General features: G+C 41.1%; 1 protein-coding gene across 1 annotated transcript in view; it reads right to left on the bottom strand.

The window, feature by feature from the left end:
- Positions 1 to 208: 208 nt before the first annotated feature.
- The window catches only part of sema6bb (sema domain, transmembrane domain (TM), and cytoplasmic domain, (semaphorin) 6Bb), a 228,068-nt gene continuing 201,678 nt past the window's right edge, over positions 209 to 26,598 (bottom strand). The window contains exon 17 of the mRNA XM_041790994.1: positions 209 to 10,596. Coding sequence (XP_041646928.1) covers positions 9,692 to 10,596 — 905 coding nt within the window. The 3' untranslated portion in view covers positions 209 to 9,691. The remainder of the gene's footprint in view (positions 10,597 to 26,598) is intronic.

The following is a 26,598-nucleotide window of genomic DNA, read 5'->3' on the forward strand; positions in this document are numbered from 1 at the left end:
TGTAGATGACTACTGACCAGTTGATGTCAAATGGGACAACCAGCATAAATAATGTAAAGGATTGAGATTTACAATTACCAGTTCATTGAGCATGAGATTAAGTAGACATTGGAATGAGGTTTTTCATGTTACCATGAGATCATAAAATACGCACAAATACAAATCAGAAGAGGATGTCAAAGAGTAGAGACACATGAAAGGTCGTTGTCTGAGTGGTTTATTAGAATAAGAAAGTTGACACAGAGCAAAGACTCCATGCGGAGTGACAGGCAGAGCTCAGGACAATGTGGAGATGATGAACAACTGCTGAGTGTGTGTGTGTGTTTGGCGTGAGCAGAGTGTGTGCTGTGCAGCTGTCGAGGGTGCATGCATGTGTTGCTTTTTTGTGTGTGTGATGACAGACTGATTTGTTGGTGGACACAAGCACACACACACTTGCATGTACTGTACAAATTCACACATCGCTACTTCTGTACACACACAGAGGCTGTGCCGTCATGCAGCTACTGCACTTTAATTACATGTAAGCATCGGGGTTATGTACACGTAGCAGGAACATGTGTCACGTCATCTGATGTGCCTGCCCCCGAGATCCAGGGAGGGGCGGGGCCTCTGGTGGGGACGGTAGGGTCCTCCACAGTAGTTGGAGACTCCACTCTGCAGGAGAAACCTCTGTTTGAGTCCATTCACTCTTCTTCTTCTATTTTCTTTAAATTCAGCATCCAGTACGGACTCAACACCACAGTGCTGCTCACAGCTTCATTGTCACTGTCTGTATAGTTTTTATGATAGTCATCAGGTTCATTGTCTTCACCAAATCTGGCACAGCAGAGAATTGAAGTGAAATCATATACAATAATATTTCATATAGTTTCAAACCACAAAAACAAACAATAGAAAAAACAAACATGACAAAAATGATCAGTGCTGACTAAATACATCTACAGCTTTACAAAAATGCAACGGTTGACTTTGTTTCGCTTTGTTTTTGTGCTTTTTTTCCTCTCAAATGTTGACTGAGTTCGATGACAGGGGTTTCTTTGTGGGGCACACGCAGTACAGCAGAGCACTGTGGGGTAGAGATGGCAGTTATTGGCTGGGGGGCATTGCATCACTTTGGGCCACACGGCACAAACAACCCCAACAAACACAAAGGCATGGTGTCTTTAACAAGCACGCACATACACCCTGATAAAGATGACAAAGACGCAGACAGACTGGGTCATGAGGGCAGGATGAGAATACATTTGTGTGTGTTGATATGTGTGGGGCAGAGATAAAAACAATGTGCGAGCAGGACTGGAGGCAGTGTGTGCTACATTTAACAACTCCAAACAAAAATTGCTCCTAAGAAAAAGAAAAGCAATTTCCTGCATGAAAGGCTTTGAAAATGTCATAAAAAAAAAACTGTAAAACATTAAAGATTTGATGTGAAATAAAGCTGGTGTTCACAAATTTACTCTTATTTCTGTTTTAGCCACTGACTCATTAAATTAACTGGCATTACTTAAATGGCTACAAACAGAGCAAAAGCAAAATTCAAGCTTAAATTAAAGAGATTTTAGATGTTTTTTCTTGGATTGTGTGTAGGGGTTTTTAAGTCTAGGAACAATAAAAAGACAAGACAAATTGCAGTTGTTTAAAAATAAGAGGCACCAAAGAGAATGCAAAGAGGTGAAAGGTCTGAATTTAATTAAGGCTGACTGCACACAGTAAAAATGTTCAAATTTTATTTGATTTTAAAAATAAGGGAGATCACATAATTGAAGCTTAGCGTTACTTCATGCAGGACACTGTAGTCCTATGCCCAGCCGTGATCAGCTTACGGCCAGCTGTTCCCAATCCCTGCTTCCACAGTCACAGCCATTTCTCTCAACACAGCTGTGTATTTAAATATCACGTACTTCCTTTTTGCATTAATACTGATTTACCACGCTGCTGCCATCAAAGCTTAACCTCCTCCACCCCAGCCTCCTACTTTATAGCATAAAACTTGTTGCACCTCCATATTCAGATTTTTGCTGCTATTAATTAATTGCTTCTGCACTTATTTTATTGCATTATCATAAATGTTTCTATGTATATGGGGTTTCTAGCTATGTGCTTCCCAGCAAGTCAAAGCATGCTGCTTGACTAGTCCAGGGACGGTGTTTTGAGTCCAGCCTTCTCTGCCAAGTAAAACTGTATATGTTTACCAATAAAATGGTTCAAAATGTGATGGGAGTGTTCCTGGATGAAATTTTAATGTTAATTTTTTACATTATGATCCTCTGAACCCACACACTAGACCAGTAGTTCTCTGATGGGTCTGGGAAGATAAATGATGTAAAAAAAGAGTATAACATTAATGTTTGGCCTTTGCAAGACATTTGTTCATTCTATGCCTTTATTCCTTCATGTTTTGTTGTTTAGGTCCAAACTGAAATATATTTCAAAGCAAATAAATTTGATTTGTTTGAAAAATTCTACCAATTTAGGGTCACGATTTGTCATGAGGGGGGAGTTGGTGGCTCCTGAGGATAGTTGAGAACCATCACACCACAAGTGAGTGTGGCCAAGGAGTGACACATCACTCTTGGTGTATACAGTTCCAGTTTCACAGTGGAAATTCCCCACACTTGAGATCTCACACAAACTCATGTGATCAAACATGATTCTGAAGAAAAACAGGCTATCAATATCTTCAGCGGACTCTCCTGGTATGTGTTATAGTTGCCCTGATAAAAAATGAGGGAAAGAATGAGTGGAATCCTAGCTGAGATGGAGGAACAGCTCTGTTTATATTTCACTGGTGTCAACCCAAAACCTCATATCTCCATTTATCACAATTACTTTTATTTTCAAACATAAATCAGTGCTCTTCGTCACCCTTTAAATTTGTCAGTGAATTTCAACCAATTTAAAGCAAAAGAGGTGTCAAAAATATGCTGACTAAAAACCTACAATTGCATTCTGCTTGAAAATATTGTAGAAAAATGAAGGAATACACGCATATCTTTTGGGACTGCCTAAGAATTAAAGAGTTTTGGAAATTTGTGATAAAAGAAATTGAAAATATTTTAGGTGTGCCTGTCCCTTTAGACTCTTGGCTGTGAAGAGTTGTTCCTGATGGGATTTACAAAACAGATCACAGGTACAACTTTTCATACTCTTCTTCTTCTATCAGAAACAAAACCAGCAACAGTAGCCCAATGGATGCAATGGATCTTATCAAATTAAGATAAGCAGCTTAAAAAAGGCACTGACTATGACCATTCAGTGATAAATTGATAAAAAAATACAGTGTTTCTTAAATTTCCTGATGAGCATTGATTTTGGAGATACGAGGTTTTGCCCATCGGCAGTGGTAAGTGAGTTGTGAAAATTCCTAACATCTGGGTTGAGACGCTTCCTGATCTGCTCGCTCTCATTGGTTTGTTGGTATTCTGCTGGATGCCGGCTGACCTGGTTTTATAAAAATCAAACATGTTTAATATTTATAATTCAAGTTTGGAAGCAGAAGAGTAATAAAATGGACACATTTGAGGATTATTTGAAGGAATAAGTGAGTGTGACCAGCCTCAGACTGATCCAACTGATGGTTGTGGGGACAAATCTGGCCTAAAATCGTGCTTAAAGACGTCCAAAGACAATATATTAAGATGCAAAAAGTAACAGCTGCTTGGAATGAAGACAACATTTTTAGCGGTCCTCCAGCTGACAGGCTCCGTGTGGGTCATTAGCCCTTCCTCCTGCATGGCAACAGAGAGGACATGAGTCACACTGTGTTAAAAACATTCTGGTCAAACACTGATTGTGTTGTGATGGATATGATCATGCTGGTTTATGTTGATAAATTACAAATTCTCCTGGGAAGTTTTAGTTAACTATTTGATGCATAAAAGAGCACATGGAATGTCCTGACTGACAGCTCTGTTGCTGAATGCTCCTCCTTTCTGCAATCTCAAGTGGCAGAAAGGTGAAAAAAACATGATAAAAACTAAGAAAACAGTCATAAAACTTTCAACAACTGTGAAAACATACAAGAATATGTTCTGCTGTAGATTCACCAATCTGTGGGGTTTTTCACGGGTTATCAGTCAGTTACAGGTATGAGCAGGACAATATACAAGCACCTGTTGCTGGGTTATTTTGGCTTCACTTTTGTACAACAGAAGGAGACAAAGTGTCCATTTTAATAAACAGACATCTAATTCTTTAGCTGTTCTGCAATGTTGATCTATCAAACTGCTGTCAGTGAGTCAACGTCATGTACAGTACCTTTCCTAGAACAGGACAACCTCCGCTGATTCTATTTCTGATCTTAATGCGATTGCATCCTGAATTTGGTTCAAGGCTCTGACAGTATTTGTGTGCATGCATGGAAGTGTGTAGAGGGGTAAAGAGTTGGTTAAATGTGTACCTCCCTCTCAGGGGCTGATGTGTCTGTTGTAATCTTCTCAAGGGCTCATCAGGCCATTAGAGGGGCCGGGAATGTACTTTGCCTAATCAAGCATGTTTAGTGAAACACCGGAGGAGATGCAGAGCGAGGCCACGGGTGGCTGGGCAGGCCGGCCTAGACAAGAGAGGCCTCATTCATACACACATAGAGAAACACAGACACGCAGGCCACAGCAGAGATGGAGATGGAGAGACAAGGATGGTGGAGAGCTCCGTTTCCTCAATGCTAATGACCTGTTTCAGGGTGGAGTGTGTAAAGAATACACTGTACTAATGTGGCAAGGCTGTAATGCAGTAACATCATGTTCGCCTGCATGACCTCCCCCTCTGTCCTTGCTTTCATAAATCTCTTTCACTGGCTCGTCTCCTGCAGTACCTCCAGTACCTTCAGCTCTGCCTGTGGAGATTTTTTATTGCAGGGGATTGAGCTGCGGGAATGTTTGAGTACCTACTGAGATGTTTTTGTAACACTGAGTGTCAAAAACAGTCGTATGGTGAAGGTAAACAGACTGGTCCGGGTTTCAAACTATTCTACATTTGACATAATCCGTTTCTTTAAAATTAAAGTCTTAGGTGACAGCATCCAGATTTTTTTTTTTTACTTTTCCATTAAATGAAAAAAGAGTCTATAGCTCTTAAAGGAAGGTAAAGAAAAACAGTAGTGTTCTAAAAACACTTCAAAAAATACTCAAATTTAGGTTTTTTATTTACATTATATCTTCATTTATTGGTTTTGTGGCCACTAGGGGAAGCAGAAACACGTGTAAACATAACATCAACACAGTTAATTAAATCTCCTGTGAGGAGTTTTCAGCTGGTTGTGAAATAGGCTGAAATTAATATATATAGCTATTTATGACCTATAAAAGCAAATGCAACTATAAGTGACTAAATTGTTTGTTTCTTTACAGTTATTTTAATGCCTAAGAAGCTGGGGGCAGGTGGCAGATAATGTGATTCAGAACAAAGCAAGATTTGATTTTAAAAGAAACCAGGATTTTTTTGGGTCAAAGAACACTTATTAAACATGTACAGAACAAAATCAGGAAAGAGATAAGAGGGTCTGTGCACAGGATTGCCAGTATCTACACTAACACAAAAGTCCTCTCACGAGCTTTGAATGTGTGAGTAGAGAGTGGCATATCCATCTGTAGGTGGTGGAAGTGGTTCTAAAATTTTAATCCTGTTTTTTATTTAATTAATAAAGAACAGAGGTCTACTATTCACCCTCCTTCCAGCTAGACTGCACACAAACATGCATGTAGTCTCTGTGGTTTCACCCGTTTGTGTCTGAAAAAGCATCATCCAGCACAATGATGTTGGTGGCTAATTGTAACTGCTAACTCCAACTAACTGAGAGGCAACTAAAGAGGTGATGTTGAGGCTGGCTGAATGAATGAATAAATGTAATGAAAACAGCAAACAGCGTGTCCCAATTGCATACTTCTGTGCTAAATAAAATAACATTTTGAGTGCACAAGTGTGCAAATGCGTTATACTACTAGCACACACAAAACAGCAGAGAATTAAGTGTGGAAGATGGACATTTCCCACCCTAAATGAACACAATATTCATGACTTAGCAGCTGTTGTACTGCTAGCATGCTAATGCACTAGCTAACTTTAGTATTCGCTAGCTGGCCAACAGGGTGTTAGCAATGGTGGCACATTTCAATCAAGGAAAAGCCCTTTAAGGCAAAATAATTCTGTTTTATTGAAACGAATAATGTTAACATAAAATACAAGTTATATGAAATCAATAGTAAGTGAAAATAGCTGTCAAATTTCTATTATTATTGGCTATTTGGCATCTGCTGATAGAAGAAGTAGAAGAAATAAAAACAGTTGTGAATTTCTCTTAGTGCAAAGTAGCAGTGTGCAATTTGGGATTATACTAACTTTCTGAGAACAAGTGCTCTGTACTGCATTTTAGTGTACTGTAATACAGTATGCTAACAGAGGTATGCAATTTGAGACACTATGTGTCTGGTTTGGATTGAGCTGCTCAAAGTAAAGATCAGTGAAGATCTCTACATTTGATCAAGATAAGGCAACATAGTGTTAGCAAAGTTTGCTTCAAGAAAATAATACCATACATTATGTCAGAACCATCCTTTATAACAGTCTTTCTCAACCTTGGGGTCCCGACCCCAAAGGGGGTCGCGAGATGATTTCTGGGGGTCGCCAAATCATTTTGGAAAAATATAAATGTCATGAAAAACAAGTATCTGATGAGATTTTTTGTACGTTATTCATCATACACAGAAATATCCCTCAATATCTTGAGCAGAAGCTCATCCTCAGAGGCAAAGCTGCTGGGAGTAGAATAAGAAAAAGTAAATTTTTCATTTGGTTTTACAGTATACCTGCACCGTTTTTTCTTTCAGCACCGCAGACAGCGCTTTATCCATTCACATCGGGATTTTTGGGGGGGAGGGGGGTGTTGGGGCACGTGATTGGAAGGAGGGTGGGGGCGTTGGGGGGGTCACGGACACCAGTGCATCTTAAATTGGGGGTCGCGACTCAAAAAGGTTGAGAACCACTGCTTTATAACATCCCCTTATTGCAAACTTTGCTACATAATGTTAACATAAGTTAGCAGACAGCTGCTAATGGAAGGCCAACTTCACTGTTAACTACAGTGAAAGCTAGTAAGTAAAGCTAACCCAAGTGAAAACCATTAATGATAATTTAGACAGCAGGCTGATTGGTTGTCTGAGTGAGCTAAGGAGGCGGGGCTTAGTGACAGATCAAATAAACAAAACTGGCCTTAATCAAAATGAATGAGTGGATTAAAAAGAAAATTCACTAGTAAGGATATATGTTTGGAGACTAAACCATTTTAGGAGCCAGGCTGTAGACATGTTTATTTCTGCTGTGAGTTGTGTATCTTATTATGGGTGTAAGCGGGGATTTGTTGGCTTTTGGAATAAGCCTCTAGTGGACATTCAAGGAGTTGCAGTTTTCTACACTTCAGTACTGACTTCACTTTCCAACAACACTTGGTGTTTAATGTGTTTTGAGTAAAAAAGTCAAAAATCTATATGCTAGCTACTAAATACTCCACCAGCTAGAACATTTTTTTGTTGCCAAAAACCAATCAACTCATTGACACTATAAACAACATATTTCAAACATAAATGGAAAAATGACTTGGTTTATTGTGAATACATTGTTGCAGTCTCAGGCTATTAGATCAAATGTCTTTATTTGTTTCAAATAGGTCCCTGGAGCCTCTTTATTGATATAATGTGACATGTTCTTGTTTTTTCTCTGTGCATCTACAATCTGACCCAGTTCCCTTAAAAGCAAGCACAAACAACCTCCTCCAGTGTATCTGCTGGCCTTTGTGTACACAATAATGAGCTAAAAGTAATATATAGCATACACGACTCCCACGCAGGGCTTTGACACTGTTAGCACAGATTTGTGAACGTGAGGCAAAGGGCTGATGAACAACATCAACGTCTCCATAGAGACAAAAATAACAGAAGACAGGTGGATTAAAATGGATCAAAGCTGTTTTTGTTGTTTTGCGTTTTATATGAGTTACACATTCATAGACATGGACCAGAAGAGAGTCACGCACACAAGCAGACTGAGTGACATACACAAAAAAACACCTCCACAGCATGACCCAGACGAGAGAGAAAAAGCTATCTCTGGATCTACATTTGAATCGAGAACGGATAAGAACAGACAAAACAGATCAGATAATGGAGTGAAAGAGTAACTCCACACCCAAAGTATACCCATGGACATCTGTTTTCTTGAGCTCACTTCTGTTGGGACACACATTGAAAGAGATAAACCCACAAAGGATGAGTGTTATGACGGTTAGCCTAGCCACGCCCCTTAGCTCCTCCCTTTCAAAAAGAGTGGGCAATGCGTATGAGATGCCCCATCCTGGTTGGTACATCTCACATGACGGATGGATCTGCTGTCCTCCTCATTGATATTCTGCTTAGCTGTGGTGCCGGGGTAGGTCCCTGACTCTTAACAGCTATTTGTTGCCGCAGTCTCCTCCTGCTTCGAAGGGGCACAAAGAGGCTCAGTGTCGGGCAGAAGAAGAGGCTGAATGGAGCTCCCAAGCGGCCGGGCCTCACAGCTCACAGCCCCAGTCAGATGGGCAGACAGTCAGAGCTCACATTCCCTCCTTCAAATGGACTGCGGAGCCTGAGGGGAGGAGGAGGAGGAGGAGGGGGCTCAGGTCAGGTCAGAGAGAGCCAGGCATACTGAGAGAGGGAATAATGGAGGGGAGATATTGATCCAGCTCTCTCACGCACCTCTATGCTCCAGTTTGCATCTGCTGAGAAAACATTTAAACTAGAAAATATCAGATTTATTTTCATCCCTTAGATGTTCTTTACTTATTATTGCTTTCTTTAACTTCATGATGGCTCTCCGGAGCTGCTTCTGAGGTACCAGGGATCACGTAAAACCACAATGGGAGTCTTCACTAGCCACAGGTCAACCTCTGAACCTCTGATTGCTTCACACAGTTTCAAATAGACACAAAATAAAATCTGTCTCTGTATTTTTTATAAAAGGTAAAATTATGTCATCATGGCCCTTTTTCTCACAGAAACTTCATTATATAGTAATTCTTCACAGTTAAGACGGGACACTGGTTGGGGTTGCTGTGGCCACACACATTCACACGATCTCATTCACACACTGCATGATTCATTGAGAGTCACTGCCCTCTGGCACGGCTACAACAGTTTTAGTCTCATCTGAAATCCATAGTAAAGCACATTGTTGTCTGCTGGATGCCACCGGCACGAAAAACAAAAGCAGAAACAAAACTTCACACTCGATAAAGATCCATGGTGTCAAAAACAAAATGGCAGAGGGAAACCTTTCACATTTGGCGCTGCGAGCGATATTGTCTCTTTTTTTACCCTCAAATGTACCTATGAGATTCATGCTCCTTTGCCCCCCCTTTCTCTACCTCACTGAGTCAAAGTCGGGCTCTGTGGGGAGTTCCACTCACAGAGCAGAGGGGTGCAGCCCAGATTAAGAGCAACGGAGACATGAGAGGAGGTTTCTCCTCTTTTTTTGACTCTCTCTCTGTTTCTTTTCTCTCTGTCCCTCTCTTCAGTCGGCTGAATGACGTCAGGACATTGAATGACAGTGAGAGAGGACAGACAGGGTAAGGTTGGACTGGGACACTGAGTCTGAGGGGTGGATTTATTCCAGTCTGCTGTTGGAGGGAATGGGCGTTCAGAGAGAGCTCATCTACTTCCCCTCACTGGCCACTAGGGGTGCGCTCTCCCATATTCTTCCCCATGAGGTGGCCGAAGTCTGCCAACTCTCCCAGCCCTCGAGACCCGTGCATGTCGGGCCTGATGAGGCCCTGGCGTTGGGGGTGATATGGCACTCCGTTGTTGCTGTTGTAGTTGAGCGCCTCATGACTCCAGCGAGGCTCCCCATAGTCCATGTGGGGGGTGGGAGCGGACACCACCCTCCGTCGGTCAGGGGAGTCCTGTGGTGTAGCGGGGTAGATGTATTCCCCCGCTGAGTTCCTCAGGCTGCCGCTAGGACGACTGCCGCCGTGCTCCCCTCTCTGCGTGGCGAGGATCAGGTACCGCTGGCGCTCTGTGTGCGGGGGCAGCATGACCTCCCCCGGGTCCTCTATCCGCACCATGCCTCCCCCTCCTCCTCCGTGCAGGAACTTCGAGCTCAGGTAGATGACCGAGTTGTTGGGACATGGAGTCCCCACAGCAGTGAGGAAAGTTTGGCTCTGGTCCCAGTCGGTGTCTGGGAGGCGCATGGCTCGTTTCTGCTGAAGTGGCGTCTGCTCTGGCGTGGGCAGCAAACCTGGGTCCATCTCTCCTTTAGGCCAGCCGTTCGGTGTGACGAAGGGGTTGTCTGCCTGGGATCGTCGCCTTTCACCCCCGCTGGTTCTTGTAACGCTCATCACTGAACCGCTTCGACCCTGGCCCAGCATGCTCTGTTCTTTGTCATTCTTGCGGCGAGCCCCATTGGCTCCTGAGCCTCGTGAGTGGCGGTGGCGGTGACTCATAATCCAGCAGACAGTCAGGCCGGAGAGGATAGCTCCTGTGGCGAAGGCTGAAACCGCAGACACCACCAGCAGGTTTACAGACACCAGGCCGTCAGGCTCCTCCATGAAACTCTCCTGCAGCAGGATCCCTGAAAAACAACATATCATCAGTCACAAAGGGAACGCCATCAGTCATGAGGAGGAACCATGTTAATAGCAACAGTATTTCCTGTAATAAACCAGTGGGAGTTAACAAATTACGAGACAATACAGCCTATTTTCTCTCCTTTTTGTGGGTGGGAAGGGTCGTATGCTTTTCAGCCAAGGTAGCTCTGACTAATTGCTTTCATTACGTAAAGTGGATGGTGATTTTAATAGCTGCAATAACTGTCTTCTTGATTGAGAATAACTTTCAACCCAAACATGTTTCACAACATTAGCTTTATGGGAGGAGATGCTGCATCTGGCATTATTGGTGAGTAATCATTGAAAGTTTTCGTCCTGTTTACCTGGAAAAATGTTCTACTTCCTGTCTAGATGATGCCACTTATTTAAGTCATAATTTAGTTTACAACTAAAAGTTTAACACATCTAAAAGGCTGCACAGCTTAGCTTTTTGTCCATTGTTGTCCCACATTAAACACCTCACTGATCTTTTTATGAGTTCTTAAAATACATGTGGTCCTTCTGCTGGAGTAAATCTGCTGTTATTTGTATGCCAGAGTCTTTGCAAGGATGAGCAGTGGTTCTAGATAAAGGGTGCCATATCAGCAGACAAGACCACAGATTTCTGTTTTCTTTTGTAAAAAGAACATAAGTTGAACTCCCTCTGAGAGAACTGTTTATGCATTATTGAAGATATGAATACAGCAAGACCACAGCTCAGCCTGCCATGGATCAATTAGGAAAATGCCAGAAGAAAAAGTTGAGCTTTGCTGTGTAAGCTCCTGGGACCAACACCAGCGGATACAATGAAACGGTGCCAAGGGAAGCAGATTGTAGCGAAGCAGATGAAGGAAAGAGGAGGGTGTTAGAGAGAGAGAAAGAAAGACAAGAGAAAGAGCGAAGTTGCCTAAAGCCAACTGGAACATTTGGGGCCTTAGACAAACATAGTAATAGTTGTTAAATTACAACAGCAATAGCAGCAGAGGGAGGACTGTCTCCACAAGGACAGTGAAATAAATCCTTTCTCAGAAAATAAATGGATGTCATTAATAGATACTGGGAGCCAGTTACTCACTAAGACGCTGCACTAAAAAGGAGAGGAAGAGAAAAAATGAACATGCAGAGAACAGCAGCAGATTTTTTTAAACAAACATACATTTATTGGCTGACAAATTTGTTTTTAATGGGGAACAATGGAGCCGCTTGTGGTGCAAATACTCACAGAGCCTGTGTTAATGTGGCCTGTGGCTTGGCACAGTAAAGTCTGACTCTACACATTGACATTAAACTGGGGAATGGCAGCAAAAAGCCAGTAAAAAGCTGCTGGACTGCTGTGCTCTGCCCATTAAAGGGACAGATTACATATACTGAAAGTCTACAATCTGCCCTATGCTAACATAGGGGACCATATGTACTGATTTAACCAGGACTGTCCTGTTTAGACTCGGTGTCCTGTTTCTGGATAAAAATTGATTAAACGCTCATACATCCCATTTTTGGGCAACCCCTGCCCTGATTTTAGCCAATGGAAATACCAAAACACCATGCCATGCCTCTAACCCTTTCTCTGTATTTGTCTGTTTATATGTCAGTCAATGTATGTATGGCAGTTGCTATTAAACCATTTTAAAATTGTAAGTATGTCAAAGCTCACAACTGATTTGTCAGTACATGTCAATCAATCTCAGAGTGCTCCTTGGGGCTCCAAGGAAAAATGGTTGGGAAACACTGGTCTAGAGTACCATCTGAGCAGGTCGTAGGGTTGCCACAGGCTCCTGATCATGCTGTGGACGTCCCAAGGGCCCAAAAACCATTGGCGGTCTCCAGGCATAATAACAGAAGTGAAAAGGCAAAGACATAAGAAATGCCATTGAGCTTGACCTTGGCTGTCGAGCGACATGTGTCCAGCTTGACTCTGGCTGCCCTCCTCCCACTCAAGCCCTGGGTTGTAGCACATCGGGCCCTGTGATGAATCCTTAGTGCCTTACACACCTAAAACTTATGCACGTGACTGATCATCTGTAACTTTGGTTAAGTTTAATGTTAGAAAGGCCAATCCTTGAGAAGAAAGCTAATCATTTTATGTCTAACTTAGTGCAAAGTGGATATGGTCTCCTAAAAGTGCCTTAAAGTGTAAGGCTTTCATATTTTAAACTTTTTAATTTGTGCCATTTGCCGCCATTCATTTTTAAGGAGTCTTTAAACCCACAAAGGTGTGGGGCCGGCACTGTTTGCATAGAGTACCTGGATGGATTTCTCATATCAATCTGACAGTCCTGCCCACTTAGTACTCGTAACTAAAACAAAAGAGTGGCCACAACCAAAGAGGCCAGCACATCACAGATGTTTGAGCAGCAAATATAAAGGCCCTTCATTTTACACAGTTGGCCAAACCATATGTAGCTCAAGCTGACAGCTGGCTGTCCTAAGATTAGTTTTGGATGATTAGTGGGAATTTAGTGACTAAAAAGGAGAGAGAAGACAAAAAATACAGCTGATGATGATCTTGTGGTAAAAAAATACACTTCTGCTATTTTGAATGATTTAGTATGATTCGGTAAAAAGTTAATGCTGTGCAGTAACTGACTGACTATGTTTAGCTGAACTTATCAGCCTATCTAGCTGGCCGATGGTTTCACTTCCATACTAATTTGAACCATAAATCCCAAAACAGAGGCTGATAGGAATGAGAAATAACAAAGAAGCTGATTCAATGCTTCATGGCAGTGACCTTAAAGGAAAGCTGATCTTTAAGAAGTCCATATAGTGATTAATTGAAACACATCTATCTCTGTCAATAACAAATGTTTTCATAGCTTCAGCGCTGATCCTCCTCTGCGGTTAATGTGAGTCCATACTCTCCACAAGTTGGCAGATTCCATTGACTGAAACCAGGCATTAATCAAGCGGCCTTCCTGCTCAATCAATGTCCTTTTCAGCACTAATTAGTCCTTTATCACCGATCCAATACACTGAGTGTTACACGTGGGCCGGCTTTAGTTACAGCCTGCTAATTATGTGACGGGCGCGGTCAGTTCAGTTCAACATCAGAGAAATCCTCCTGTTTAAACCTCATGAGCAGGATTGCACTCATTTTTTAAGCATGTTTTTTAAAACTACTTTTTGTTTGCTTGATGTCACAACTTTTTTTCACTCATTTTCTTTGATTTTTTTTCTCTTTGCTCTTCAATTTGCACACCACTGCTTTTGAATATTAATGTGAGTACAAAATAGTCAAATATTTGATCTAAAATGGGATTTTCTGGAGATTTTTTCTTCAGTAACTGGAGTTAGTCTCTGCATCTGGCTTGAGTTATGCATTTTAAAGCGTTTATTTAACTGAGTATTAGGGTTTGATTCAGGAGGTTCATTTTGCACAGTGGGATTTAAGAACTTGATTGCTCAAGTTTTCCAAAATTGTCGCAAACACAGATGGCAGCTCCTCATTCAGGTCTCTGGACATATCTGTCTTCATTTTTGTATCGTCATGCAGCTTGCTAACACAATCTAACTTGCACAGATTGTGTGTATTCACTTAAGCACCCATGTTTTCTGTGTTTACATTGAAATTGGCATTTGTTGAGCACACTGTTGGCGTCTTTTCTGCAGCAGCCTAAACCCAGCTCTTTCTTGCTGTATTTATTTTCAAGTTCCAGGCCAATATTCAATTTAGACAGTCTGCCAGGTTCAATCACATTAACGCTCATCTTCTCTGTTCTTGTGGGAAGCAGATGTGACACAAAGAAAGGCATTTGGAGGTTACTGGTGTGTTCATTTACAGTATCCGCTCACATGCAAACAAACACATACACAAACAGTGGAAGAGTTTGAGGCTTCGGATAATGAATTGATTCAATAAACCACAGCCTTGATGACTTTGTACACAAATATGAACCGCAGAGCAAGTCAGCAACCGCAAATCTCCTCTCTCACATGCAGCACATCTGGATCTGTTCTTGCAGCATTCGGCTAAGGAGGTTATAGAAATTTCTCCAACATTTTCCTCAACTGTGGTCCGAGGTTGCTGTGTGGCACTTCAGATTAAATTCTGCACAGGGCAATAATACCGCTGTCGTCTTCATGCAGCAGGAGAGGCCTTGACGAGTGTTGGTGTGAGTGTGCTTTACAGCATTTGTGGGCAGATTTTTAAGCTGCAGAATGACGACAGGGTGGGCCCTCTCACAATCAATATGGCTCCTTACATTTATAAAATGTGACTTTTAAAGTAGATGTCTATTGGCAGTTTCACCATCAGGCAAAGGTAGGCAATTACCTGTGGCTTTTGTCCCAAGGGGCCTTGAATTTAAATAAGGGAACTTGAGTGATAAAATAGCAACAAAATGGATTTTGAAATCCCGAAAAATTCTCCCAGCAGCAAGGTGCAAGCCCCTCAAAAACGGGGGAGAAAAGTAACTAATAACATTTACTAGTTTTGAAGTCTTTGGTCACTTTCTGTTTAGTACACTTCATATGAACCAGTTCTTTTCCCTGGATAGTCCGGTTCATATGGGGTGGTGTGAAAGCTCATTTAAACCTTGGTGTAGATCAAACGAGTGAAATCTGGTCCAAGAGTCTTTGCTTCCAAACAAACCTTGGTGAGGTCTGTTTGAGGTGTGAAAGCAAAGCGGACCAGCCTGTGAACCAAAGGCAGGAAGTGGCATAAAGCGTCATGACCATGGATATATTTATGTAATTTAAGACTCTCAAATACATGTCAAATCCTCCCTCTGCATCTGTGTAACTATGACAATACATCATAGTCTCTCACTTTCATATTGGCTCTACTTCTCTGGTACTTATTCATTCATCTCATGCAAAGATAAACGTGCTGGACAGCTCGCTGCCTCACTGGCTGCTCATAATGACACCAAAGCAAAGCACAAATCCCAAAACAACATAAATTTGCTGTTGTTTCATTTTATGTAGTAAAGAAAATGTTGGAAGGAGGCAGATTTCCAGTTTTACCTTCTTCTCTGCTGTTTGTTTTAAACCACAGTGACACAAACGTATAATTGCTGACGGTTGGTTCATTTGACAAAGTGCAAAGTCCCTAGACTATCAGGTGTGAAAATGACCTTTAATGCAGCAGCACTGCCCTACCATGTGAATTGCTGAAGTGCTGTTGGATATTTGGGCCTGAAAAAAGATACTTCAAAATATTTACTTCAATTACTGACGGCCTCATATTTGTCTTTGCCTAGGGCCTTCAAATGACTAAAACAGCTCTTGTAGGTGTCCAGTAGATATTACCTTTAGCACCAGTCACTCAGAACAAAACAAACCGCCACTTCTCCTCCTAAACTATTCCCTGTGTGCCCATTTATAGGACTAATCTCCATTCAGACAACATGGGAATGACCCTGAAATGGGCGGGCCAGTTTCTCTTTCAGTGTGGTGGCAGAGTTAATGGTTGGACAGGGAGGAAATTATGTAAAAAAACAAGTATGAAACATGTTTGAACATCTGAGTTGAAAATTAATAAGCATTATTGGGAACACCGAGCTGAGAACAACAAACCCAGATGGTGTTTGACTTTACTTATTTTTCGAAAGTCATTACTCAAGAACATATTCAGCCATATTTATGAATAAAATGTCACACAATTTACTTTAAACTCTCATCCTGACATGTATACTTCTATATGATGATTTGTTTTGGGGACTTTCACTTCTTTTCCGCAGATATGGCTGTCTCTCTGGGAGCACAACATCTCTGCAGATTCCCATAAGCCATAAAGCTAATGCTCATAAAGACATATGCATAGCTTTAGTGGATGTAGGGTTTATTTTGCGTGACAGTCAAGAGGTTTACCTTAACACACTCGAGAGGTGACAGAGGAAGAAGCATCTTGCACACTTTCATCCCTTCAACTCCCCTCTTCTCCTCCAATCCTGCTCTTTTTAAAGCTTAATAGAAGCCAACGGGTCCGCCTGTCAGCCTGATGCACCCTGAGCTGCTTGTCTAGAAGCTTCTAGCTCCAATTACAGCGTAACAATTGAGAGGAGAGGAAAGGAGAGGAGCAAACATGAGAGGAAAGGGATTTTATATGGGTGAATTAAGGGGAGAGGGAGAGGACACGTGACAAAAGAGGAGGAGACTTGTAATGAGGCAGGTGAGAGGATGAGAGGAGGAAAGAAGCAGGGGAAAAGATTTGAAGGGGCCAAAAAAAGGTACAAAATACCTAAGTTGGATCAGAAGAAGGAAGAGTTCTGTGTTTAAAAGCGACTCAGATTGGATATTCTTGTTGAATCTATAGTACAAAACATCTTTTATATGTTTGCACCCGTTAGAGTCAAATTTGGATGTACAAAGGAGCCTTAACAGAGTTTCAATTTTTCTTTTCTGCTCAATTTCCTTTGTTACAAACCCAAAGTCATCTGTTCTTTTATACACTGTATCATCCTTTCCTCTCCCCGATCCCTTTGTTAGCTGTTAATCCTCTCTCTGTATCCCTCTCTCTCACCCAGCGCTCCTTTGATCACACAGGGTGGCAGCGTGATGGGAGTAATGGCTTAAAAAGTAAAGAAACTTTCACTCGCAGTCTTTCAAATCAAGGTCGTTCCTGCATGATCAAATTTAAAATCAGCACGACAAAAAGATGTTTCCGTATAACAGTGAGTGTGACAGCTGTGGTCGTGTTAAGCGGGTTTTTTCCTCCTGCAGCTGCTGAACTTTTCCCTCATGTCTTTTTTTTTTATCTGCTTTTGCCGGTGAGCAGAGGAAATTAATGAAAAGCCTTGATAGCTCCATGCCAGTTGTTAAACATTTCCCTTGATTAGAACCCTGGCAGAAGGCTCGGTGTATCCAAGCAGGGCGGCCTCACTGTTTGGCAACGCTTTCGCCAATGGCCTTATAAGCATGTGTTTGAGTGAGATAAAGATGGAGGGCTGGATGAAGTGGAGCAGCATCACTTTGAAATCACTATCAGTGATGCTGATGCTGATTAGAAACACACATCCAAGGGATAATCACAGTTTATTACAAATAGAGTCTGATTTAAATGGTTTTGGCCGCCATGTTGCTATGATAGGACTGTACTCATCAGTGGGATCGCTGAAATTAAGGAAAAAGTGGAGCATCACGACAATAATAAAGTCAGACAGGAAAAACAAGCGGTAATACAATCAAACAGGCCAGATATCTCAATCAATGGGGACCAAGACCCAATAAAGGTTTGGCACAATAAATCTGAAAGTTCTTAGTGAAGAAGAAAATTCCTCTCAACAATCTAAAGTAGCTTTTCACTTTCTGGTTCAGCTGTTCAAAGTTTAAAGATGCAGCTAGGCCAAGCAGCAACATTCAGTGTTGTACGATGAAGCTGATGCAGAGGTGCAAGAACTGCAGTTCCTCAAGTGTCCACCTGGGGCTCGCAGCAAAAAAACACTAGAAGTCTCATCAACACCGTCGTTAAAATGCTAACTTTGACAGTAGGAACAATCATTTTTAAAGCCTTTCAAGATAACAGTTGTGGTTTAAATAGTTGAAGTATTAATGGCGCACACTGGACAGTGAAGTTGTGGGGGTTTTTCCATAATGTTTGAGTATTTTTTTTTTTTTTTATTAAAAACGGTTTAGTACTAGAATTTCCCAATGTATGTTACTGATTATACTTTTGCAATCACATAATCCTGAATATCCGTCGGGGGTTAGGAAGTGGGGGACAGCTATTAGAGATGAACAGGAATGGAAAAAAGTTTCTAAATAGACCTATATGCTGCAATATCAACTGAAAATTTATATATACATGAAATACAATCACTACACATTACAAAAAAGTGATTTTTACCACAAGTTAACTGAGCTACCTGATGTGAAGGCAATTAATATAACATTTACTTAGTCTTGAGACCTCCTAGCACCTGGTGTCATCTATCAGGTGCAGGGAGAAAAGAGTCTGGAGGAGTATTGTACTGAGCTTAGAGGCTAGCTGAGCTCCTTTAACACAAAAACATTCCTCGATTTGTCACAAACATGCTTTTAAATGAAATGGTGATGAACTGAAACCTTGTGGCGTAAGCAATCTAGTGATGATGTGCCGTTCACAAACGAGCCTGTTCTATTAATCGATTCTTTTATGTTAGCCACAGAAGCTACCTCCTCTTTAAGTGCCAATTTTCTTTTCTCCATCCTTTGAGGTCATTTAATCCACATTTCAAAAGCCAGTCTGTGATCATATGAAGAACCGTTTGGAAGTGCGGAAGTAGAATTTTATGTCCTATTCAGTGGACCCATGTATCAGCTTGTGTTTTAATAAGAACCCATATGTTCTGTGATCACTCTTCACACCTCATTACCCACACCGATGAAATCGGCAGGGTTATGTAAAGGGTTCTGTATCTTTGTTTCTTTGTTTCTTTGTTTGTATGTGTACAAGCTAACTCGAGAATGGAAAGTCGGATCTTCACCAAACTTTCAGGGAATATTGGGATAGTGACAGGGAAGAATCAATTAGATTTTGGTGATGAGCCATGCACCCGTTCGTTTTTTCTCGGACCTCGACATTTTGAACACCATAGTAATCAATGGGAGCGTTCCTCGGTGGCGCTGCTTAGGCGTGAGTCTGCCACCTCAGATGGCCATTCTAGTTGTTAATCTAGTCTTCCTGCCACCTTGACCAGGAAACAACACATAAATGCTAGCCACCTCACCTAGGACATAACATAGAAATGCAAATGTTGAATGTTGATTGAATGTCTTCCCATTGACTGCATCCTGTACCCAGTGTAACCAAATGTCTTGTGACTCTCCTTTGATCCTGTGAGTCTTTTTGATCAGCCTTTTGTCAGACCCAAACCTGCTTAAAAACCCCATCTCAAACCTGCTCAAGAGCCGAGGACCTTGCCAGCCATGCTGTGAGTTTCCTCTCTCCACTGCGCTGTGAATAAAACCCACTTGAACCATCCACAGAATTTGGACCTTCAATTATTTCTTCATCAGAAGCCAAATAACAAGCTCTACTAACCGAGCCAAAAGATCTGGATGTCTTAGAAAAGATGGATTTCCCATAACAGCAAGCAAGGCTGGATGTTGTGAGACGGACCGCAGGTGAGGAAACACTGGTAAGATCTGAGTTTAATGTGCTAAACCCTATCACATTGTACTGAACCAAACCAGACTACTTATGGAAACAGACCATACACGACTGGGGTGTGACACCGCTTGTCAAGGCTTTAGTTGGAGGCTTTTATTAATGTCTACCTGCTGCTGTTTCCCTTTGAGATTTTTTTACTTTTATAATTCTCCTCCCTGTATAATTTAAAACTTTGCAGACATAAGAGCTTAAGAATTAAGAATGTTTATATTTTCGCTCTCTGAACACTTTGCATAGTTGTGAAAGGCTCAAAACATGACCTTTTTGGTAGCATTTCTCTATGTAGAAATCATTACTTGCTTATTCGCTGCTGCATGACATCATCTGCATAGAACCTATAGGTCACATGTGGCTCTGGTGTAAGAGTCCAAGTGACTATGGTCTAGCCTGAGAAATTAAAGAACATAATCCACCTCTCCACTAGGTGGCAGAATGAACAATTTGTGAAGTTATACTGTCAATAGTGAAAATATGTACAAGACTCAGCCACAAGACGGAACCATAATCCCAACATGTCCCCAACCAAAGACTCCTAAAGGAGTACTTTATCTTCTGAGACAATGCTAACAGCAAACTTATACCGACTTATTGAACCTGCTAAGTGCTGTGCTCTCCAAGAGGTGCACAACACAACACAACAGGTTATAAGCTAGCTGGCTTGCTCACTTGTCGGATCATACTGAACTTTTGTCTAACATGAAATGCGAAGTGTTACGTCAGCGTGTTAGTCACATGTCGATATCACCCCCACCTTGCATCTTAAGCAGCAGTGCAGGCAAATTACGACATATAAATTTAAAAACCAAGTATTAAGGTTAACCGGGGTCTCATTTTTGTGCTTTCTTAAACTATTATACAGCACTGAACTACTAGCTTGGGTTAAGTGTCACTTCCACCATGGTGGCCTTTTAACATTAGACTGAATGGTCAGTAAAAAAGACACCATAAACTAAGCAACTACAACAGTGCTCATAGTAAACATAAAGCCCCTGAATCAATGCAAAAGAGATTTGGTTGCTGGAGTAATATTTGTGCAGAAAAGGCCTGTTAATATATTTATGCAACCTATGCAACCTGTTGCAGTCTTAATCCTTCATGCAGGTCATCCCCCACTCTCTCGTATTATTTCCCATCTCTCCAAAGCTGTAATATATGGAACAAAAACATCAATATAAACATTAAAAACATGGACTTGTGGCACATAGATTGTGAGACTAGAGAGATAAGATTAGATGCTAACAAAACTGTGTTACAGCACTCTTGCAATCATTCTTGCACACCGAATTACAGCTGGCAATCAGAGATTGGCTTTCTAAATCTGCAAACCTATGCTTTCTTTAGCCCAATGTGAAATTTTTGCTGTAATATTTAATAAAATAAGAAGCTTCTTAGCTTCTCTGTGATAACCTGATATATAAAGCTCACTAATGCCCTGATTCTGAACATGGAATAGTGGTTAGCAACAAGTTTAAATAGCACAATGAAGAGAAGCAATGCTAAACTGGGAAAACTGGACACATCCAGATTGCCAATCATTGCTGTGGCCTAAAGCTTTTAAGAAAATGCACGTCTTTGCTCACAAACCACCAACAGACTCAAAGGCTTCAGAAAGTGAGCCCTTTGATGAGCCAACACTGAGCGTTCTTGCATCAGAGATTAAGGCAATCCCTGTATCAAGGCAAAATATCCAGGACACAATCTTAAACTGCCAGTATGCTTTTTGGAAGGCTAAACAGCACCAGAAACACCCGCCTCCTCTGACTTTTTTAACAACAGAACTGGAGGGCTTTCTCTGACTATTTCTGTTGCTTACAAAATTTAATATCTGAGATGCAGCGGTTGGTCAGATGTGTAGAGAAGAATCTCTGTTTGGATAAAGATGTGCAATAAATGTATTTTTTCTGATTATATGATTCTGTTTTTACATGAATTGCCTCATTTGAATAATCAAGAGGTTATAAGAACTATAGCATCTATCTTTATTTTTGAGCACTCAATCAGTTTTGATTTTCATCTTATATTTTTATATGTTGCATTTAGTAAAACATCATGTGGACACCTGCTGGCACATGATGTGTTCAAGCAAGCAGGCAACCTGAAGTTTTTGTGTGGGAATTAGCTGATGTTAGTAAAAACTACAACTGTTTAATTTTGTGGAAAAATTGCCTGATTGTTTCATTTCCATTCTGTTTCCTTTTTTTTGGATTGTGTGGCTGTTTGCCTTTTGAAAGCAGGGGTCAGAAACTTCACATCCTGCAAGACAGACTGAAAAGGTTTTAATTTTAAATAAGCACAGATATCTTTGTATCTTTTTTGTCAGTTTGGAGTGACAATAAATACTTTTAAATCCTGACATAGTCAAATATTACATCCTCTGGAGGCCAGTACTCTGTGTGTTTGACTTCCTGATAAAGGCTTGATGCAGAACTGAACTGATGTCTTTTTAAGGTTGACACAACAATAATGTACACCTTGGACTGGTCGCCAGTCAATCACAGGTCTGACAAACACCCAGGTGTAGTTTCAATCAAATCCATTTTTACACCGTGTTCCAATTACACTTGACACAAGCAAGCATCAGCATTGAAATCAGCCTTACTACACTGATTCCTGATGTAGAATCCTGACAGCATGCAAGTGATGCAATGCAGTGTTTTCCCCGTCACCCCATTCCTGTTTCCTCTCAGTCGCTCCTGTTGAGATGGGCAAGGAACAAGGAAAGAGGTAGATGACAAAGCAACAGGAGCATTGGGCAAGAATATTTTGTTGATTTTTTTTCACTTCCCACACTAAATGGAGCTCGTTCGCTTTTTTAGAAAGTACAAAATAGTTGTGCATCGACGATATCCATATACATGTTTGAATTCTTGTGCTCTGACTTGTGTCAACAGGAGGAAAAACTAACAGTCCCAGTCATCATAAGCACATCAATACTTAGCCAGTATTCCATGCAATGTGACATGTATTATGATGCCTGCAGGCTGTTAGGACACGGTATAAGAGAAAACAGGCATGTAACAAAAACAGAAATTGGCCTTCATTTTTTTCTCAATAGAGCCATTAGCTGTATTAGACAAATTAATCTGAGAACTATTTAAGGCTTACTATAATTCAATAAGTTTCCTGATCAGAAGCAAGGCGAGGGAACTTTGGTACAGTTTGGAAGCTGGAATACATGTATTAGAAACAGCACATCAAAACAGAACAAAGAGACTTCAGAGCATCCCGGCGGACCTAGCGATGCCATGAGCACACACTTCAGAGCCTGATAGGTTACGACTGTGTCGGCGAACAGCCACTGATCTGAGGGGGCTTTCATCTCCACCATCCACCATTTCTCTGCATGTTAATGTGTTTATACACGCAGTGATGGCAGGGATGCACGTGGTGAAGCATGTGCAATTAAGTGTAAATGTGTGGGAATAGATGTATGAATGTGTGTGTGTTAATAAGTGAGTGTGTGCATCGCCTGCACCCATGGCTCAGTGATTTTGCTCATTATCCTCCTTTCCTTCTTCTTCTGTTGAAAGACTGCAGGCTCTATTTTGTGTCTTATTTCCTTCAGGCCCTCCTCCTTCCTGCTTTCTTTCTATTTTTTCCCCGTTACCTTTCTTTCAGCTCATACATTATACATCTATTTATTTCTATGACGGCATCTCACTCTTTCACACCCAAATGTGCTGCACACCTCATGTTGTGAACTGTGAAGCTAATCCCAGCATGTGCTCATGGATGGAAGGAAACTGAGGGAGAATTAAAGCGCCTTAAAAAGAAGCAAAAAAACGAAAAAGAAAATGCAGTAGAGCTCCTTTCTCAGACTAAATCTCACTCACTCGTAAACCGTGTTTACTCTCGGGATGATTGTAAAACCATTTACAGTCCCTCCCTGATGGCGTTTTTTCAGAAAGCTGCTGCAGAGTTCTGCACGACTCTTGGGTGAAAAAATAAAAAATATTAGAAAGAAAAAAGATAAAACCCAGCCTAAGCTCCTGAGGGCCGGCTGGACGTGCCTGACTTGCACCCGCCTGATCAATATGTTAAAACATTTATGCGCAGCAGCCATGTGTTTGCAATTAAAATGCCATAAAATCTCCTCTAAAAATCATGCTATTAATGGATTCAGATCCTCAGCTTGGTCTGTTAGTGAATGCACGGCAGGTTTTTGACTGGCGCCATGTCAAGGTCTGTGATAACTTAAAAATTACATACCTGCACGACTCTCTTTCCATCTTTCCATTCCTCCTCTCAGCCTCTAACTACCCAGTGTGTTTAATTTTTAACTCCCAGCCTATTTCATCATCTCTCTCCTTTTTCATGCTCACAGAAGAATCTCTGCTTGGGGTAAATGAGGTATAAAACCAGAGTTGGTGTGTTAAAATCATCAGAGGGGGTAGCTAACTCTCTCCGGAGGCTGTGTAATCAAAGCTGTAGGACTTTTTGTTTTCCCATAAATGTGCTTTTTTCACAGGCTTTGCACACGTGTTGCTGTCAGGAATGTTTCTCATTGAATTCGCAGGATTCAATTATACCAAAAGACGTTGTTTTTTTTTTTCCCAATCTGGTCAAACCTTTAGCGGGAGGCAGCTTAACATGGAGGGCCGAGTCTGTTAGCAGTTTGAGCTGCATCCAATCCAAACAAAACAACTGGGCTGTGGCGGACACTGTGGTGAAATAAATTGTTTTCCAGAGAATGTTGTGTGCGTGAGAATACACACTTGTGAGGAATGTAGTCTTATTTTTCTGTATCCTGTGAGTTAGAGGTTACGGTGTTGGCTCTGCTTTCACTTGGTAATTGATATTCCCATTTTAGGTGCGGAGCTGAGAGCAAACTGAGGGGAGCGATAATAAATATGCACATACATGTCATAGGCGATAAATTGGAGCGCACTGGCGCAGCATTAGCCTAAGTATCAGCCCAGAGGTCTCATATCTCACAATCCCAAATCACAAACCAGGCAATTTCTACTTAATCTTTCTCACATGTGACACCCGTATATCACGGCAGAGCTGCTATACGCTACTTAACTACACGCCCACCGGCTGGAAACACATGCCAATTTGTTTTTATGTTAACACCCCCAGAGCTGAAGACTTGGACCGGTTCCTAATACAAATTTCTTGAGGTTTTAACAGAGTGATTAAACTATCAGGCCTCATGTTGGGACTGCACGCCATCCAGGCTCCTGATTAAAACAATTCCCGCCCCGTTTGTTTAGCCTCCCATTACCTGCTTGTTCCGGTAATTTACAGGCTGCCTTTAAACCTTAGAAATCCACGCTCACGCTGATGTGACGTAATGCCCTATATCTAACAAAGTTAAAGTTAAAACAATAGTTTTACTTTCAGAAGTTAAGATTGTGCTTAAAAATGATACCAAACTTGGGCATGGTAAAAATTTTCTGAGTGATTTACATTGTCAAAAGAAAAGTATTAACTAAATAGAAAAAATAGCCTGTGAACTTCTAAGGGTTAATGAAATGTCTCCTTTGTGACATTACAAAGCAAAGGCCTTTAACAATCGGGACGTGCAGCCAGGAGAGGAAAGATGGCTCAGAATCACAGCTGCTGTCAGCTGACCCAGACTCAAGAGCGTTTAAGGGGATCGATTCTGAGGTGCAGAAGGAAACCCACAAGGGAGAGAGAGAGAAAGACGGACAGACTCAGGGAATCCGACAGAAATAAGCAAAAACGGGAAGTGACAAAGGAAAAGCAGGGAGGAAGTGCTAGATGGAAGAGAAACAAATGAGGTGAATGAGGCTGAGATGGGTGAAACAGAGAGAGCAGGAGTGTTATTGACGTGCTGTAAAAAGGAGGAAAGTGTAGTTTGATACAGCGAGTTTGGGGAACTCTCAGTGGTCGATTCCTGTCTGAATGATAGACACAAAAACTATTCCCAGCGCTGTGAGCGGAGAGTAGTTACAGTGCTCAGGATGTCACACTGCAGGACTCTCTGCTGAGGCATCACACAGTGCCTAAAGGTCTGCTGGGACTTTATTGGTGAACTATTACTCAGCAACCAGCCACAGAGCTGCCGGAGGCCCTTGTTCTTCTTGGTCCTCTCTCTCTCTCTCTCTCTCTGTAAGTTAAACCTAAATTATGTGTTGTGATTTTTTCCAGATTTTGTATTCTATCTGTTGTCTTCAGCTGATAGTGTTCATGACTGTGTGCAGTCTTGTTTTAAAAAAAGCTCCAGTTCCAATCACAGTGTTTACTGTGCCCATCTGTCATTCTCCTTCTATTTCAACTAAACACACATCCTTCTATTCAGGCAATCAGATCAGTCCAGAAACCCATTAATCCAATCTTTATAAATGTCAAACACTGGTGCTAATATTTATCTAAAAAGGATCAAATAGAGCTAAGAACTTCAGACATTTTGATATTTTTCACCATTAAAGCTCAAAGTTAAAAACTGAGATGGATTTTATCTTCAAAGATGGGATTGTTTCCTAAATGTGGTGTAATTTGTGTAGATGTACTCTGCTTGCAGTAGGGGACCACACAATAAAGCTGACAGTTACAGAAAAATGCAAAACCTTTAATTATGAATAAAAGTTTTAAGACCAAAAAATGTTCTGTAAGGACAGTGAGTAGTGCTCTGCAGGTGTGTGTCTTTTTTAAACAGCTGAATAACAACAGCCTTTACATATAAAGTACATAATAAAAAGAAATATATAAAGAAAAACAATATTGTTTGAGTTTTTTCCTTCATATAGTGTTTAACACCAATATGTTACATAAAATTGGTATAATTTTGTTTTCACAATTTATCTCACACAAAAAGCACAGAGCAAAAAAAGTATAAATGAACATAAACAAATATAAATAGATAAATGAATAAATAAATGGATAAATAAATGTAAAGTTTTAGGTCCTGCAGGAAAAATGGTGTGAC

This window comes from Cheilinus undulatus, linkage group 7, assembly GCF_018320785.1.
Source record: "Cheilinus undulatus linkage group 7, ASM1832078v1, whole genome shotgun sequence".
Taxonomy (NCBI): domain Eukaryota; kingdom Metazoa; phylum Chordata; class Actinopteri; order Labriformes; family Labridae; genus Cheilinus; species Cheilinus undulatus.